Genomic DNA, 15,586 nt, shown 5'->3' with positions numbered 1-15,586 from the left:
TAACATCTCTTTGCCTTAGTATTTTTAGTCTTGGAGGGTCACAGCTTCACCCTTCTTGGCGTTTCTTCATCTCTCTACACGTGTTGGATGAGTGCAGACTCACTCCCCTGTGTGCATGCACACACACACACTCACACGTGTCATCTCTCCTAGACAGTTGCCACCAAGAACCCCATTCTGTTTTATAAAACACAATTTTCCTTTGAAGAAACACAACAGCACGTTCTATTCTGAAGTCATGATATCATATCAACACATTTTCAATACAAATTTCTAGAAGGCACTTCCACACATCTTCCAATAGATCCAGGTAAAGGACTTGCAGATAAATCACTTCCAAGAATAGGAGAAAGCATTATTCTCAGAAGCAGCCATGGCAAACATGCGTTCTGCCTCATCTTCGAGTTGTATTTCTTTGCATAGATCACTTAAGCACATGGGGTTGATGTGAAGTTTAAATCAGGTAATATGTGCAAAGCATTTAGCACAGCACCCAACACATAGTGGTGAATGATACTTATTATTGCTCCTGTTCCTTTTCAGAGTCATGACATTTAAAGCCATTGCTCAGCTATTTATCCTGGGCTGTTCTTGGGGCCTTGGCCTTTTTATGGTTGAAGAGGTCGGGGAAGTGATCGGATCAGTCATTGCATACACATTCACCATCATCAATGTCCTTCAGGGTGTTTTGCTCTTTGTGGTACACTGTCTCCTTAATCGCCAGGTAAGGCTAATTATTTTGTTTCTCAACAGGCAACTCTCAAAGTCTTATTGAATGGTTGTTCCCATTCTCACCTTTCTCTGACATTTCATATTTGTATTTGGGGTTTCCTTATTCTGAAAGGAGGGTTTAGGTGATGATTTGATATGCTGTGTGCTCTGGGTTTCACTAGCATCTGACTAACCTTCACATTCCAACCTATCTCTTAAGAGTATGCCTTTGTCACCTGGGGATGACACATCAAAATACCATAGACTGTGTGGCTTGGGCAACAGAAATTTCTCGTTTAATTCTAGAGGCTGGAAATCTGAGTTCAGAGTTCCTGTGCAGTTGGGTTCTTGTGAGATCTCTGTTCTTTTTTGCAGATGGCCACCTTCTTGCTCTACCCTTACATGGGAAAGAGAAGGAGAGAGCTTTTATGCCTCTTCTTATCAGGACACTAATCCTATTGGATCAGGGCTCCACCCTTGTGGACTCATTTAATCTTAACTGCTTCTATAAAGGCCATCATGTCTTCAAATACAGTCATACTGGGAAGTTAGGGCTTTAACATGTGAAGTTTGAGGAGACATAGTTCAGTCTATAGCAGAGCATGTATCAGTCAGCATAAGGGAGATTATGATTCAGTAACTTATAGCCACCACCCTCTAATTTCAGTGGTTTATAACAATACAGGTTTATTTCTTGCTCATGCTACATAGCCATGGCTTGATCTACATTGTCTTCACTCTGGGATATAGGTTGAATAAGGTCAGCCCTTATTTAGAACACTGGTATTCTCATGGCCAAGGGAAGGGAGATCCTGGCAAAGTGAGCTTAATTAGCTCTCTTTCATTGGGTGGAGCAAGTTCCTTGGCCATACCTGAGTTCACCAGAAAGACACAGAAGCCTCTTATAGTGAGGTGCACTTTATGGAGGGACACTGGAATATTTACTTACTATGCCAAAAACAGAGTGACTTCAGCTCTAATGTAGGTTTTCCACTGAGTAGGTTGCTGTGTGACTTTGGCCAGCCATCTTACCCTCTCTGAGCCTCAATCTTCTCACCTGTGTTCGTGGCAATACCTGCCTCACAGGATTAAGAATTAAAAGAGATATTGCGGGGGGGGGGGGAAGATGGCAACAGAGTAGGGGACCTTGTTCCATCTGGTCTCTCAAAGTTAGATGGATATTTATCAAACCATTCTGAACACACATGAATTCAACCTGAGATGTAAGAAGATTTATCTGGATCTCTACAAGCAGAAAAATGACTACTTTTTGCAAAGTAGGAGGTGCAGAACCTTGAAGCTTTGGGGGAAATATCAGAAGATAAACAGAGGGGGAATGGACCCTCCATAAGCTAACCCCTGGAAAGTGATATAACACTGGAGCAAAAAATGAGGACCCTTAGAAATCTGCTCCAGTGAGAGACATCCCTTTCTGAAAAGGGCACAGGGGATGAATAGGGCAGAATTCTAAGTGGATCATTGTGGTCTCAGAATTCCAGGAGACTCAGAAAGTATGGGGGAGTCTGACCAGTAGAGTGCCCAAGCAGTGGAGCGAGGAGAGTGGTTATGGTCAATGAGCCCAGAAGGGACTCTCAGATCCAGTCACCATAAACTGCCAGCTGGCTTGTAGCAAGACCACTCTCTTCCTGACCACCCTGAAAAGGACTAGAAGGTGCAGGCTGTTTAACATCTCAGGTGAGATATAAAACGGCTTGTGCCCATGACTGGACAACAGCTCTCAGGGTAGTGTGGCCCATGAAAGAATACTGGGGAGGCACCCAGCCATGAACTGGGAGCCACGGAAGAGGGTGCATGCACAAGCCCACAGCCACTAGCAATTGCTAAGTCACAAAGCGCACAGATGCTCTCAGGTCCCCAGAACTCCCCTGGGAGAGTTGTGGAGGGTGGGAATAGCACGAGTCTGTGGAGTTTGGTACACACAGAAGTGGAGATGGCTTGACCTGGCAGGTTTATTGAAGAAAGGGGACAGCGAACTTGTGGCTCTGGGCCAGAGATTCCTGAATGGCCATATTTGCTCTGACCCTCTAAAGAGAAGCCGAAACCCACCAGGGAACAAAAGCCACACAAATGACCAGCTCACATTAAGCCCATCCCCCTGACAAGGGGTGGAGCATTCCACCCAGGCAAAGACACCTGAGAAGCCAAGCAGCAGGCCCCTCCCCCAGAAGATAGACTGGAAGAACAGGTGAATGATAAGCTTATTTCCCAACGGACTGTAAAACTCCAGTGCCAGGGGGAAAATAATATAGGAAGCTCCAGGTTCTCTCATGAAGGATTTATACTTCAGGCTAAAATTTTACGTTTCTTTTTTGTTTCTTTTCTTTTTCTTTCTTTTTTTGTTTTACCCTGTTCATGTTTCAAATAGATTCTTATTTCCCAAGTTATGTTTTAGGCTGCTTTTTAACTTTTATTTGTTCACTTCTACGTTTTATAGACTATTCCCCATACTAGTCCATTTTTCACTCTATTCAATTTTATCTTGATAAATATATAAGTTCTGATTTCTTTGCAATTTGGGGATATAGTGTCTTCAAACACACAGACCAAAAATCAATCAGGAACAGGCAGATAACCCTGCTTTGTCCACCCTGAGAGATTATAAGCTCTCCTCCACCTTTTTTTATTGTTTTGGATCATCTTGGCTTTGTTTGCATATCTGTGGTAGCTTCCGACCACTTTGGATTTTTTTTAGGGTGCATTTTGCTTGGGTGGTGGTTGATATTTTGGACTCTGTTCATTCACTCAACCATCCCTCTACAGAATGACTAGGAGGAGGAACTCTCAACAAAGAAAAGAACCTGAGACAATGTCCTCTGCCACAGAACTAATGGATATGGAAATAAGCAAGATGTCAGAGATAGAATTCAGGATAGCAATAATGAAGTCAATAGCTAGGCTTGAAAAAAAGCATTAGTGACAATATAGAATCTCTAAGGGAAGAAATGAGATGTAATTAGGCCAAACTTAAAAATGCTATGACTGAGATGCAGTCTAAACTGGATAGTCTAACAGCCAGAGTAAATGAGGCAGAATAGAGAATAGTGATCTAGAAGATAAGCTGATGGAAAGGAAGGAAGTCGAGGAAGACAGAGATAGGCAGCTAGCAGCCTATGAAAATAGAGAGATTAATGATACCATGAAATGTTCCAATGTCAGAATTATTGGGATCCCTGAGAGGGTGGAGAGAGAGAGAGGACTAGAAGGTATATTTGAACAAATCATACCTGAGAACATCCCTAATCTGGGGAAGGAAACAACCATTCAAGTCCAAGAGGCAGAGAGGACCCCTACCAAAATCAATAAAAATAGATCAACACCCTGACATATAATAGTGAAGTTTGCAAATCTTACAGCTAAAGAAACTATCCTGAGAACAGTTAAGGGGAAGGAGGTTCCTTACATATGAACAGAACATCAGAATAACATCAGACCTATCAGCAGAGACCTGGCAAGCCAGAAAGGGCTGGCAAGACATATTCAGGTTAGTAAATGAGAAGAACATGCAGCCAACAATATTTCATCCAACAAGGCTGTCATTCAGAATGGATGGAGAGGGGCACCTGGGTGGCTCAGTCATTAAGTGTCTGCCTTCGGCTTGGATCATGATCCCAGGGTCCTGGGATCAAGCCCTGCATCAGGCTCCCTGCTCCGCAGGAAGCCTGCTTCTCCCTCTCCCTCTCCCACTCCCCCTGCTTGTGTTCCTGCTCTCACTATCTTTCTCTCTGTCAAATAAATAAATAAAATATTTTTAAAAAGAATGGATGGAGAGATAAAGAACTTCCAGGACGGGCAGAAAATGAAAGAATATGTGACCACCAAGCCAGCCCTGCAAGAAATATTAAGGGGGATTTGGTAAGCAAAGAGAGACCCCAAGTGTAATATAGACCAGAAATTAACAAGACAATCTACAGAAACAAGGACTTTACAGGCAATACAATAGCACTAAATTCATATCTTTCAATAGTTATTCTCAATGTAAATAGGCTGAATGCTCCCATAAAAAGACACAGGATTTCAGATTGGATAAAAAAAAGCAGGACCCATCCATATTCTGTCTACAAGAGACTCGTTTTGAACCTAAAGAAACATCCAGACTGAAAGTGAGGGGACGGAGAACCATTTATCATGCCAACGGACCTCAAAAGAAAGCTGAGGTAACAATCGTCATAACAGACAAATTCGATTTTTTTATTATTATTATGTTATGTTAGTCACCATACAATACATCATTAGTTTTTTTAACTTTTTTTATTATGTTAATCACCATACATTACATCATTAGTTTTTGATGTGGTGATCCATGATTCATTGTTTTCCTATAACACCCAGTGCTTCAAATTAGATTTTAAACCAAAGACTGTAGTAAGAGATGTAGAGGGACACTATATCATACTTAAAGGGTCTATCCAACAAGAAGATCTAGCAATTGTAAATATCTATGCCCCCAACATGGGAGCAGCCAATTATATAAAACAACTAATAACCAAAAAAAGAAACATATTGAAAATAATACATTAATAGTAGGAGACTTCAACACTCGATTCACAGCAATGGACAGATAATCTAAGCTGAAGATCAACAAAGAAACAAGAGCTTTGAATGACACATTGGACCAGATGGACTTCATAGATATATACAGAACATTCCATCCCAAAACAACAGAATACTCATTCTTCTCGAGTGCACATTGAACTTTCTCCAGAATAGACCACATACTGGGTCACAAATCAAGTCTCAACTGATACCAAAAGATTGAGATTATTCCCTGCATATTTTCAGAACACAATGCTTTGAAACTGGAATTCAACCACAAGAAAAAAATTTGGAAGGAACTCAACTGTTGGAGGTTAAAAAGCATCCTACTAAACAATGAATGGGTCAACCAGGAAATTAAAGAAGAACATAAACAATTCATGGAAACCAATGAGAATGAAAACACATCGGTCCAAAACCTATGGGATACTGCAAAGGTGGTCCGAAGGGTGAAATACATAGCCATCCAAGCCTCTCTCAAAAAATTAGGAAAATCCCAAATGCACAAGCTAACCTTACACCTAAAGGACCAGGAGAAAGAACAGCAAATAAAGCCTAAACCAAGGAGGAGAAGAGAAATAATAAAGATTAGAGCAGAAATCAATGAAATAGAAACTAGAACAGTAGAACAAATCAATGAAACTAGAAACTGGTTCTTTGAAAGAATTAATAAGATTGATAAACCTCTGTCCAGACTTATCCAAAAGAAAAGAGAAAGGACCCAAATTAATAAAATCATGAATGAAAGGGGAGAAATCATGACAAATACCAAGGAAATAGAGACAATTATTAGAACTTATTAACAGCAGCTATATGCCAACAAACTAGGCAATCTGGAAGAAATGGATGCATTCCTAGAAACTTATAAACTACCAAACTGAAACAGGAAGAAATAGACAATCTGAACAGACCCATAACCAGCAAGGAAATTGAAACAGTAATCAAAAACCTCCCAAAACACAAGAGTCCAGGGCCAGATGGCTTCCCAGGGGAATTCTGCCAAACATTTAAAGAAGAAATCATGGATACCAGCCCTTTATCTGTAGTGTCATTTGTAAATATCTTCTCCCATTCTGTGGGAGTTTGTCTCTTTGTTTTGTTGATTGTTTCCTTTGCTGTGCGGATGCTTTTTATCTTGATGAAGTCCCAAAAGTTCATTTTTGCTTTTGTTTCCCTTGCCTTTGGAGGCATGTTTTGAAAGAAGTTGCTGTGGCCAACGTTGAAAAGGTAACTACCTATGTTCTCCTCTAGGATTTTGATGGATTCCTGTCTCACATTGAGGTCTTTCATCCATTTTGAGTTTGTCTTTCTGTGTGGTCATGCCATTGTTGTTTAACATAGTACTAGAAGCCCTAGCATCAGCAACCAGACAACAAAAAGAAATAAAAGGCACCCAAATTGGCAAAGAAGAAGTCAAACTCTCACTCTTCACAGATGATATGATACTTTATGTGGAAAACCCAAAAGACTCCACCCCTAAATTACTAGAACTCATATAGCAATTCAGCAATGTGGCAGGATACAAAATCAATGCACAGAAATCAGTGGCATTTTTATAGACTAACAATGTAACTGAAGAAAGAAATTAAGGAATTGATTCCATTTATAATAGCACCAAAAACCATAAGATACCAAGGAATAAATCTAACTAAAGAGGTAAAGGATCTATACTCTAGAAACTACAGAACACTTACGAAAGAAATTGAGGAAGACACAAAAAGATGGAAAAACATTCCATGCTCTGGGATTGGAAGAACAAATATAGTTAAAATGTCTTGCTGCCCAGAGCAACCACACTTTCAATGCAATCCTTATCAAAATACCATCAACATTTTTCACAGAGCTGGAACAAACAATCCTAAAATTTGTATGGAACCAGAAAAGACCCTGAATCACCCCAAGAAAATGTTGAAAAATAAAAACAAAGCTGGGGGCATCACAATGCCTGACTTCAAGCTATATTACAAAGTTGTGATCATAAGACAGCATAGTATTGGCACAAAAACAGACACATAGATTAATGGAACAGAATAGAGATCCCAGAAATGGACCCTCAACTCTATGGTCAACTAATCTTTGACAAAGCAGGAAAGAACATCCAGTGGAAAAAAGACAGTCTCCTCAATAAATGGTGCTGGGAAAATTGGACAGCCACATGCAGAAGCATGAAACTAGATCATTTTCTTACACCATACCCAAAGATAAACTCAAAATAAATGAAAGACCTCAATGTGAGACAGGAATCCATCAAAATTCTAGAGGAGAACAGAGGAAGTAACCTCTTTGACATTGGACACAGTGACTTCTTTCAAGACACGTCTCCAAAGGCAAGGGAAACAAAAGCAAAAATGACCTTTGGGGACTTCATCAAGATAAAAAGCTTCTGCACAGCAAAGGAAACAGTCAACAAAACTAAGAGGCAACCCACAGAATGGGAGAAGATATCTGCAAATGTCATTACAGATAAAGGGCTGGTATCCAAGATCTTTAAAGATCTTCTCAAACTCAACTCCTAAAAAACAAAGAATCCAGTCAAGAAATGGGCAGAAGACATGAACAGACACTTCTCCAAAGAAGAAATATAAATTGTCAACAAACACATGAAAAAATGCTCAACATCACTAGCCATCAGGGAAATACAAATCAAAAGCACAATGAGATACCACCTTACACCAGTTAGAATGGCTAAAATTAACAAGACAGGAAACAACAAATTTTGGCGAGGATGTGGAGAAAGGGGAACTCTCTTACACTGTTGGTGGGAATGCAAGCTGGTGAGCCACTCTGGAAAACAGCATGGAGGTTCTTCAAAAAGTTAAAAATAGAGCTACCCTATGACTCAGCAATTGCACTACTAGGTGTTTACCCCAAAGATACAGGATGTAGTGAAAAGAAGGGCACATGCACCCCAATATTCATAGTAGCAATGTCCACAATAGCCAAACTGTGGAAGGAGGGGAGATGTTCTTCAACAGATGAATGGATAAAGATGTGGTTCATATATACAAAGAATATTACTCAGCCATCCTAAAGGTTGAATACCCACCATTCACTTTGAGATGGATGGAACTGGAGGGGATTATGTTAAGTGAAATAAGTCAAGCAGAGAAAGAGAATTATCATATGTTTTCACTCATATGTGGAACATAAGGAATATCATGGAGGACCACAGGGGAAGGGAGGGGAAACTGAATGGAAAGAAATCAGAGAGGGAGACAAACCATGAGAGACTCTGGACTCCGGGAAACAAACTGAGGGTTACAGAAGGGACGGTGTGGGAGAATGGGGTGACCAGGTGATGGGTATTATGAGGGCATGTGTTGGGATGAGCACTGGGTGTTATATACAACTAATGAATCATTGTACACTACATCAAAAACTAATTATGTACTATATGCTGGCTAATTGAACATAATAATAAAAAAATTAAAGTAAGAAAGAAAGAAAGAAAGTTAAAAAAGAAAAAAAAGAGATAATGCAATATGAATCTCCTAGTGCAGTCCTTGGCATACATTAAGTTCTTGTAAGGGCCATCTTCTTGTATTTTTACTCCTTTTAGATGATTGGAAACAGTTTTCCTGGCTTTTCTCGCTTTGCTATTGGGCAGGACTACCAACCATTAAGATGCTGGAGACAAAGACAGCTGCATAACACTTCATTTATTTCTCTTTCATCTCCTAGTGCCTTCTTAATTGTTGGTATCCTCACACCCAGAAGTACAGTACAACTTAAGTGTCTTTGTGAAATAATGTTGAATATTAAATATTTAAATATCTTTTTATAACATGTTAAGCAGGTTTCAGGAAGGAATCCATGCAATCACAGGGAGTGGTTCAGCATAGCAGTTAGTGTCGGGGCTCTGGTGTGAGAATGATGAGGTGCTGAATGCTGGCTGTATGACCTTGAATAAGTCCATTTACTTCCAACAGCTTCAGCTTCTTTATCTTTAATTGGGGGTAACAGAAGAACCTTCCTCACTTGGTTTATGTAGGATGAAATTATATATTGGGTAAAATAAAGTGTACTGGAGATTGCTAGTGTTCAATAAATGTTGACTTTCATTGTTATAATCACCACCACCACCACCATCATCTGCACTGTCATCATTATGACCATCATCACTTCCATGATAACCATCACCTTCTCCTTCCTCCTCCTCTTCATTGTCAGAATCATCATCACCACCACCACTCTATAGACTCTAAAGAGACTTTGTGATGCCTGACATTTAGTAAATACATTTAGTAAATACATTCAGCAAAAGTTGAATTTTAGAATGAACCTAGAAGAGGATGTCCAAGACTATACAGGAAACCAATGAGAGGGTAGTCATGGGGCTTGGCATGTATATCTTTAACCTCCTATTCAGGGTCCTTTCTCCCTAAGCAAGCTCCTGATGTGACACAAACCTCTATATTCCTCAGGTGCGAATGGAATACAAGAAGTGGTTTAGTGGGATCTGGAAAGGGGTTGAAACTGAAAGTATTGAGGTAACACATTCTACGACCCAAACCAAAACGGTAAGACCAACTTCTCTACAATGCTGTGTACTGGCTGAACCCAACATCTTGTACTGCCAGGAGTTTCCTGGTCTCTTGATCTGAAGGAAAAGAGAAATTACATTACTTCCTCCATTATGCTGGTGCTTTCTGGTTTTTGAGGCCAAAATCAGTGGAACACTTCCCTTCCCTTCCTTCTTCCTTTCTTCCTCCCTTCCTTCTACCTTCCTTCCTCCCTTCCTTCCTTTCTCTCCCTCTCTCTCTCCCGTCTTTCCATAAGCATCCAAATGATATTTATCAAGAAACTTAAATTTATTTAACAATGTTCATTTAACAAATATTTACTGAGTAGCCAGTACATGCCAGATGCTGTTTTAGGTGCTGGGGAAACAGCAGAAGATACACTGACAAAAATCCTTGCCCTCACAGAACTAATATTCTGGTTGGGGGAGGCTGAGAATAAACCCCCAAACATGGATTATACAGTATTTCACAAAGTGATGTGGGCTATGGAAAAATACAGAGCAGTGAAGAGAAATCAGGACTCATGAGGTGGGGGGAGTTTGGTTTCCAGTACGGTGGCCACTGACAATCTTTGACTGTCTATCACCACCTTCTATTTTAATTCTCTGCATGATGTGCCTCTCTGTATGATACTTGTTTTACTCTGAAAAATATGAAAGTGTTTACGTTTGGTCAATCTCTACCCCCTGTAAGTTTCAGTGCTGTGGTTACTATGATTTTCCTTCTACCTAGAGCAATGCCTGGCCCACAAAAGATGCTCACTTAACTTGTTGAGTGTCTAAGGTCCTTGTTTATAGATGAGAACTCAGACTGGGAAAGTCCACATAATTGGCCTGAAGCTACTCAGCTGGGTACAGGGGTTCAGACTCAGGTCTGTTTTCCTCTGAAAGTTGACAACATTCCTTGGTTGTCACCAGAGTTGTTTGTCACTGCAGATTGTCAACAACTTTTGGGACCAGCTTCCTGGGACATGCACTTTCAGACCGAGGACAATTCTGTTTACTGGCTGCTGACTGTGTCCTAACAGTATATGCCACTGATTTACCCCTTGGCTGAAATCACCAGCAGTCAAAGGTTATGCCAACCTGAACTGTGTAAAGGAACTGTCCCAACACATGTGGTCTCCAAAAGCATGTTGCATAGTGGAACCCATTGCATGGATTCTGGGGCTCACCGGATTTGAGTTTGAATCTTGATTCTTTCAGGTTCCAGCTGGTAGATGCTGGGCAAGGAGCTTAACCTCCCTGAGCCTCAATTCATTCATCATGGAAATGTCTGGTTGACTAAGTAAAAACAATGTACATGAAAGCACTTTGCTCTACTCTGAACCATGTCAACACTACTTGTATGAACACCACATTATCAAGAGTCAATTATATAGAAGGCCCCAAACAGTGATCCTATCCTCTTATCTTTGGACAACATTTTACATTCTAAAATGCACATATTCAGGGCTCAGCATCCCAATCTTGGTTTCAGCTCAGGTCATGATCTCAGGGTTGTGAGATCCAGCCCCACCTCAGGCTCCGAGCTAAGCGTGGAGTTTGCTTGAGATTCTCTCTCTCCCTCTCTCTGCCCCTCCCCCAACTCGTTCTCACACTCTCTCTAAAAAATTAAATACGTAAAAATAAAAAACAAAAAGTGGATATTCAACCTTACAGGCTTCATTGATCCTCTGTAGCATTTAGTGATCCTTCATTGTTTGAATGGAGCCAGTGTGCCTGAGTTCGAGTCCCAACTCCACCACTTCCAGGCTGCATGAGCCTGTGCTAGCCATTTACTGTCTCTAAGCCTCAGGACTTCATCTGTATGATGAGGATGGTGATAGGATCTATCTCATCATGAGAAGAAAGCAAGGTTATATGTGTTAAGAGCTTAGAATGCTGCTTGGCACACAGTAAACAAACACCCTGAAAATGTTTGTGAAAAGATCAGATAAATAAAAAGACCATCATAGATGGTGTTTGGGGGAGGAAAGACTGTAAAGTCAGGTATTAAGATATTAGTCAGATCTTAATGAACTTTGGATCTTAGAGAAATTCTGGCTTGTCATTTCCTGAGGTGTTAATTTCTTTTCAGCTTGTTCTACATATTATCTCCCCAAATAGGAGGAACCAGGGACGTCATCAGAAGTCTTTCCCAGAAGAGATGCTCCTTCTGTGCAACCTCAGCATCAGACTCCTATCTCTGCTTTTTGGCTAAGAACATAAAACTGAGCTGCTTCTGGACAGCGCCCCCTGTGGTCACACGTGGATTGGACAAATGCCACCATCTGTATCTTCCTCCTGAAAGCAGTTCTGAGGCCTTACTCTATTGGCTTCTAGGTCCTTAGAAAGAAGGGGTCATGGGGAGACCTCTGAGACCCATACCCAGTATTGTTTATCACATGCCATTAAATGTTCAAGGAATAATTTTTAATAATGAAGGAAATAAGGGGATTTTCTTCTTCCAGCTATTGCTACTTTGCCCAGGATTTATTGGCCAACATCTAGATTCACCTGGCAGGTTTCTCTCTCTGGGCATTTGGTGTTGCATTTTTATGCTCCTGAAGATTTTGCAAACTCGACACTTTCAGAATTCAGTAATTCCCATATGAATAAGTATTTAAAAAGGGGGGTTGCATTCTTGCAATGCAAAATTCCACCACCATCCATCTTAGGAGCACGTTGTCAACAGGAAGGGTCTTGTGGCCAGGAGACCAGCACCGACTCCTTTGTTTGATGACTTTCAAACTTACTCATTTATTGGGTTAATTTTGTTTTCTTAGTGTCATCTGGAAATGCTCCCAAACCAACAGCATGAAGGTCACAGCAGTTGTTTGGCCTTATTTGTTTTCTTTTAATATTTCTAATTTCTTTTTCAAAGTAATTGGATTCTAGGAATGTTTTTCAGCACTGGAATTAATAAATGCATGGCTAACTTTGTTACCAGAAGGTATTTTAAAACCAATTTTACATGATAACAGCAGGAAAGGTAAAAATAGGAGCAAAGAGTTGCCAGATTCATTTGAAGAGATTTCATGTGCAGTTTTTAGGTGGTGGACCAAAGACTGTGTCCCTTTTCTGCTTAATCAGCTCAAGTGTCTCTTCCACATGGCAGCAATGCAACAAGAGTATATGATTCACTCCACCTGCTGGCCTTAAAATATTGTTATTCCTTTTGAACAGTAAAAATTTTGGGAGATTCACATGCTTTCAAAAGGTATGCCTGCAGTGTTAATTTTTATATCTGCAATTTCAACTTTGCACAAATAAAACTTGCAGGAAATGCAACCTTCCTGGGCAGTTGACAAATCCTTGCACTTAAGTCCCACAAGTGTTGCTGCTGTTTTTGTGTTCAAGACAGTTGCAAGAAGAGGATAAACCAGCCAAATGTTCTAGGTGCTGTGCACTTGGACCTCTCTATTCAATATTTTTCCTCCCCTCCCAACATGAAGTCTGCTTTCTTTCTCTTTTCTGCCTCTCTCACTCCTTTGCTTTCTTTAAGAAGTAGCTTCTTCATCCTTCAAGAACCTTTTCTTCTTCTAGCTCTCAGAAATCCATCTCCTTTACTCACTCTATTATCATCCGTATGACTTGACTTACCCTGTATTTTGTGTGCTGTTGCACACATGATGTGTGTGCTTGTAAATCATGCCTGCTTGGATCATAAACTTCTGGAAGGTCAGAATGATAAATGTCTTAATGATAAATTAAAAAGGTGATAAGTGAAATGTTCCTTGCCTCCACTTAGAGCATTACTTCTCAAGGTCTGCACTATTGACATTTTGGGTTTTATAATTCTTGGTTGTGGGCGGCTATCCTTTGCATTGCCGGATGTTGAGCAGCATCCCTGGCCTCTACCAGTTAGATGCCAGTAACCACCCCACCCCACACACCCATTGCAACAATCAAAATTGTCTCCAGACATTGTCACCTGGGAATAGAAATGATCCTGTTGAGAATTTACTGGTCTAAGCATTAGTTCATAGTGAACAGGCAACTGCTGAAGAAGTCCCTTGTGGTCAGCCAGCTGTTCCAGGAAATGAATAATCAAACAGAAGCCAGAATGTGGTTGCTAGGTGCCTACTCTATACTTAGAGGTGGTGGTATGTGTGGGGAACGCCTCTTGTGTTGTCTGCCCAGTTCTTCTTTTCTGGGAACTGCCCACCCCACTGAGGTAGAAGCAAAATCCACTTCTGCTTCTATGCAACATGCACTTTTGCTTAGAGGGCCCATGCTTGGGTTAGTGCCCCAGAGGAGAGAAAATAAAACTAAGGGACTCCAAGATGGGAGCTCTTAAGATTTTCTTTTATTGCATCAGAGAATACTTTGAGAGCCTGATTTTGAAAAAGTGACTCCTCTCCCTGCAAAAACACATATAGGCAGCAATCAATCAGAGATGCTTTTATTTGCAAGTAATAGAAACCTAACTGACCTGCTTTGCTGCTCCAAATGTGGCCTGATAATCAGTAGCATAGTGGCATCTGAATCATGTGGAAATCTGGTACAAATGCAGAATCTTAGGCTCAGTCCCACATCCAGTGAATTGGGCTCTTCATTATAACAAGATCTCCAGGAGAGTTTATGCAAGTTAAAGTTTGAGAAACCTGGGGTCTGTGGATCTGCATCATCAGCATTGCCTGGGAGCTTGTTTAAAATGCAAACCTCAGATGTCACCTGGGAATCATCACCAGACTCAAAATCCCTGCAGTTGGGGGCCCAGGAATCCATGGCTTAGCAAACTCTACAGGAGGTTGAGAAACACTGTCCTGCTCAAAGCGAGGTCCTCAAACCAGCAGCAAAACACTGACTACTTATTAGAGATTTAGCATTGCAGCCTTCACTCTAGACCTACTGAAGCAAACCTGCATTGTAACAAGACTCTCAGTAGATGTGGATGTTCATTTGCACTTGGGAAGCACTGCTTCCAGCAATAAAGACATTTCATGAACTCACATGACAAGGAGTCTGAGTGAGAACAGTTGAAGTCTGGTGAAGCAGCTTGATGAGGTCATCAAAGACCCAATCTCCACCCCTTTCCATCTCATCAAAAATGATACTGTTCCTTACAGACAGCTGGAGAATCTTCTGGCGTCTTGTCGATATTCAAGGAGTGAAGACAAAGCTAATGCAGTAGCTGCTTTACTGGTCCCTCCACATCTGCTCTGATGTCTGTCATCAGCGTGGCATCCAGCCAGTGGGAACTGCCATCCTGATTTGCCCAGGACTAAAGAGTTTTCCCAGATGTGGGAACGTTGGTGCTAAAACCGGGACAGCCCCAGGCAAACTGGGATTGTGGATCACCTTAACTTACTTGATTATGAAGTCAGATCAGGTTCCTCCACTATTCAGAATCTTAGTTCCTATAATCACAATCCAGAGTCCTCTTGGAGTGTATCCACAAATCAGGCACTTCCCCACCCTTACTTCTGGGGTTCCACCTCCTGCTATTTTCCTTCTAGCTTCCTTCTACTTTTCCCTCCAGTTGAACAGCTCTCCTGGTCCTCAACCAGAACAGGCCCACTCCTGCCTCAGAAGTGGCAGGGAGTTTGCTGTTCCCTCTCAGAGTGCTCTTTACCCCTAATATCTGGATGACTTGCATACACTGCAAGTCTCTTTTCTCACACCACCTTGACAATGAAGCTATCCCCATCTCTATCACCTTTCCCTGCTTTATCATCCTCGATGTACTCAGCACTATTGCACAGATGTTTACTTATTATTTGGATTATTTCTTGTATTGTCACTGGAGTGTCTATACCACATGGGCAGGGGGTTTTGTCTGTTTTATTCACACTGTAATCTTGGTGTTTAGAA

The 15,586-nt window shown here is 41.0% G+C and overlaps 1 protein-coding gene across 1 annotated transcript in view; it reads left to right on the top strand.

The window, feature by feature from the left end:
• LOC110593914 (adhesion G protein-coupled receptor E4-like) overlaps nucleotides 1–12,209 on the top strand; it is a 45,445-nt gene extending 33,236 nt beyond the window's left edge. Inside the window, exons 14-16 of the mRNA XM_021705360.1 lie at nucleotides 544–724; nucleotides 9,690–9,785; nucleotides 11,897–12,209. Coding sequence (XP_021561035.1) covers nucleotides 544–724; nucleotides 9,690–9,785; nucleotides 11,897–11,998 — 379 coding nt within the window. The 3' untranslated portion in view covers nucleotides 11,999–12,209. The remainder of the gene's footprint in view (nucleotides 1–543; nucleotides 725–9,689; nucleotides 9,786–11,896) is intronic.
• Nucleotides 12,210–15,586: the final 3,377 nt, after the last annotated feature.

This window comes from Neomonachus schauinslandi, chromosome 1, assembly GCF_002201575.2.
Source record: "Neomonachus schauinslandi chromosome 1, ASM220157v2, whole genome shotgun sequence".
NCBI lineage: Eukaryota > Metazoa > Chordata > Mammalia > Carnivora > Phocidae > Neomonachus > Neomonachus schauinslandi.
This window is presented reverse-complemented; position numbering and strand designations above follow the sequence as displayed.